Source organism: Desmodus rotundus, chromosome 4, assembly GCF_022682495.2.
Source record: "Desmodus rotundus isolate HL8 chromosome 4, HLdesRot8A.1, whole genome shotgun sequence".
Lineage (NCBI taxonomy): Eukaryota > Metazoa > Chordata > Mammalia > Chiroptera > Phyllostomidae > Desmodus > Desmodus rotundus.
This window is the reverse complement of record NC_071390.1, coordinates 58085459-58088441: the sequence shown is the minus strand read 5'-3', so window position 1 is coordinate 58088441 and position 2983 is coordinate 58085459. Positions and strand designations below refer to the sequence as shown.

The following is a 2983-nucleotide window of genomic DNA, read 5'->3' as shown; positions in this document are numbered from 1 at the left end:
AGCAGAGACTTCATTAGAACCTAGGTGTTCTGCCTCTCCAGATCTCTTTACCCTATACCTCCTCACTTGCCCAGGTATGACACCACCTAAAGCCAGAGCAATGGGGCATGAGACTATGTTAGATGCCAGGTGATGCTAGGAGTTTCCAAGGATAATTTTAGTCTTCCCAGAGCTCCTATCTATACCTTCCCTGGCCCTGAGGCTCAGCTGTGGGAGGGAAGGGGAGACTTTTGCAAATGCTTCAGATGGTCTGGCAGCCCTTCCTTTCTGCAGAAGGAACAGCTGGAACAGGAGCCATGTTGCTGTGCTCTTTGGCCCTCTCCCTCATCCTGCTGGTGGTCTCTGGCATTGAGTGCGAAGTGAAGGAAGTTTGTGTTGGAAGCGCGGGCATCCCTGGCACTCCAGGATCCCATGGCCTGCCAGGCAGAGATGGAAGAGATGGAATCAAAGGAGACCCTGGACCTCCAGGTACTGGCTGGGGGATCCCTTCTTCAGCTGAGGGACAGTAACCTGTTTTCAGAAGCCCAGGGTGTTCAGGGCTCTGGACTGGGTCCAAGGGTCAGCTGGATGGTGGGAGTTTCCTGGAGCCCTTAGACTGCAACACCCCTGCAGGGTCTCTCCTCAAGGTGCCTAATGTGCTAACAGATGAGTCAGCCTGGCTGATAATGGAGGTCCAGGCACACTAATCCAACCCTGTTGTGGGTGATAGGTATCATATATTCACATCCCCCTCTCTCTGCAGGCCCCATGGGCCCCCCTGGAGGAATGCCAGGCCTCCCTGGGCGTGATGGGCCGGTTGGAGCCCCTGGTGAGCGTGGAGAAAAGGGAGATCCTGGTGAGAGGGGCCCTCCAGGTGAGCAAGTTGGGGAAGGCAGGCAATGGCAACATGAACAGTGCCCATGACATAGTCACATGAAAGATGATGGGGATCAGACAAAACTGTGGAGGCCCCCAAAGGGCATATTGCTCAATCTAAATAAGAGATGATGAGGTTGTGGAGAGAAATTAGAAAAGTATGGGTAATAGGCCACAGTGCAGGGACTGATGGGGGTCGAAAGTGCTCCATGCATCATGGCTGCTGTAAGGGAGGCACAGGGTGATGGATATAGAAGAGGGAGAAGTACTGGGAGGCAGAGGAGGCATTTCTTAGGGGGCATTCTGAAAAGTATAGTGGGTCTTGTGGACCAAAGATCCAAGCAGATGGTGTGATTGGGAGCCCCATATGCAGAGGGAAACTCCAAAGCTCTGAATAGTAATCAAGGTCCATCAGAAAAGTACAGAGAGAACCACACTTGCCCTTGGTGGAGGGGGGGGAGGGACCTCTGTGCAGAAACCAGAGAAACCCACAGAAGTGAACAGACAGAGCCCTTAAAGACTGTGACAGGAGAGGAGAGTGGAGAGGGGCTCAGCAGGTGCAAGGCTGCATGAAAGGATATGTATTTTGGGAGTGTGGAAACACACTCCAGTGTAATGGACCCTTACAACTTAGGACCTGCACAGTGGGTATGGACAAGTAGAGAGAAGAATGTCAGGCTTGCAGCTGGTGTCACACCTACTTGGCAGCAACTGGAGGTCTCTGTTGGCTTGCCCTCATCCTGTATGGGGTTTTCTCTACAGGGCTTCCAGCTTATCTAGATGAGGAGCTCCAAAACACACTCCACGACTTGAGACATCAAATCTTGCAGTCAACAGGAGGTAAGGGGCCCCTTAGGGGCTTATAAGACAGGGTGGGGCTCTCCCTAAGTTCCTCTCATCTTCAGCACCAGGCTCCAGAACCTAGAATGGGTGTGGACATGCATATCTTGGGGAAAATAATGATGCTTCCCTTCTCTGATGTCTTTGATGGCCCAGAAGGGCCAGAGGTGGACATAGATTAGCTCCTCATGTCATGGGAAAGCAAGTTCTCTGCCTATTTGGCTTTGTATTGAATCCTAGGAAATTTCAGTTTTTGGCACATAACAAGAGAGTTAAAAAAATAATTGTTAAATGTATGAGTGAATGAATAGGATGATGAAAGCACAGAGGAGAATTTAGAATGACTAGGATTGGAGGACAGAGGGAAGAGAGAGAGGCAGAAATGAAGAGACTGGAGAGAGTATAAAGGCAGAGTCCAAGTGAGACAAAGAGGCCAGTGTCCTGACCCATATTCCTCTTCTCTCAGTCCTCAGTTTGCAGGGTTCCATGCTGAGAGTGGGAGAGAAGGTCTTCTCCACCGATGGACATTCAGCCAATTTTGATGCCATTAGAGAGTTATGTGACAGAGTTGGTGGCAGCATTGCAGTCCCCAGGAGTCCAGAAGAGAATGACGCCATTGCAAGCATCGTGAAGAAGCACAATACTTATGCCTACCTGGGTCTGGCCGGGGACCCTACCTCTGGAGTCTTCTACTACCTGAATAGGGCCCCTGTGAATTATACCAACTGGTACCCAGGGGAGCCTAGGGGTCAGGGCAAAGAGAAGTGTGTGGAGATGTACACAGATGGGCAGTGGAATGATAAGAGCTGCCTGCAGTACCGACTGGCCATCTGTGAGTTCTGACCATGCATCAAGGCCATGGGGGAGATAGGGCCCTCCCTTGCCTTTCAGCCTCCATCCTGCAGATCTGCCTGATATATGAAATGCTATAACTCCTTTGTAACAAAATTTATTTGTGGCTATTCAAGTTGTAGGCTACTCCTCTCCCGAGCAGAGCCCTGACTCTTTCCCCTAGATCACTAATCAGTCTGACACACCCCCTGGAGCTCCTTCTCAGCACTGCACTCTAGGCAGCCACTCCTAATTTAGCCCTGTGCCAAGAGACAAAGACTTCTTTCTTCCTTTCTTCCTTCATTTATAAATGGTAACAGCGAGGTGCTAGGATGGAAGTTCCCTCCAAAATCACACAGAAGGTGCCTGCTTCCTGTCCCCCTCTACACTTTCTCTGCAGCCCACCTCCTACCCAGTCTAATAATGATTTAGCAGTTCTGGTCGAGCACATGATAGA

General features: G+C 50.7%; 1 protein-coding gene across 2 annotated transcripts; it reads left to right on the top strand.

Moving 5' to 3' along the window:
• The first annotated feature begins 296 nt into the window (after positions 1 to 296).
• On the top strand, positions 297 to 2538 carry LOC112305631 (pulmonary surfactant-associated protein A-like). 2 transcript variants are annotated; one of them, XM_024561421.2, is made up of 4 exons: positions 297 to 396; positions 803 to 853; positions 1618 to 1695; positions 2162 to 2538. In XM_024561421.2, the coding sequence occupies exons 1-4, from the start codon at positions 297 to 299 to the stop codon at positions 2536 to 2538; spliced, it is 606 nt and encodes a 201-aa protein (XP_024417189.2). The 2 variants fall into 2 exon arrangements, with proteins under 2 accessions (XP_024417189.2, XP_024417191.2); XM_024561423.3 differs by having other exon boundaries at positions 297 to 468; positions 743 to 853.
• The last annotated feature ends 445 nt before the right edge of the window (positions 2539 to 2983 follow it).

Excerpts from the sequence above, each read along its gene's own strand:
- LOC112305631 (XM_024561423.3), top strand. The coding sequence starts at position 297 with ATGTTGCTGTGCTCTTTGGCCCTCTCCCTCATCCTGCTGGTGGTCTCT. Across the intron at positions 469-742 it reads AGGAGACCCTGGACCTCCAG|GCCCCATGGGCCCCCCTGGA; the intron begins GTACTGGCTGGG and ends CTCTCTCTGCAG. Across the intron at positions 1,696-2,161 it reads AATCTTGCAGTCAACAGGAG|TCCTCAGTTTGCAGGGTTCC; the intron begins GTAAGGGGCCCC and ends CTCTTCTCTCAG.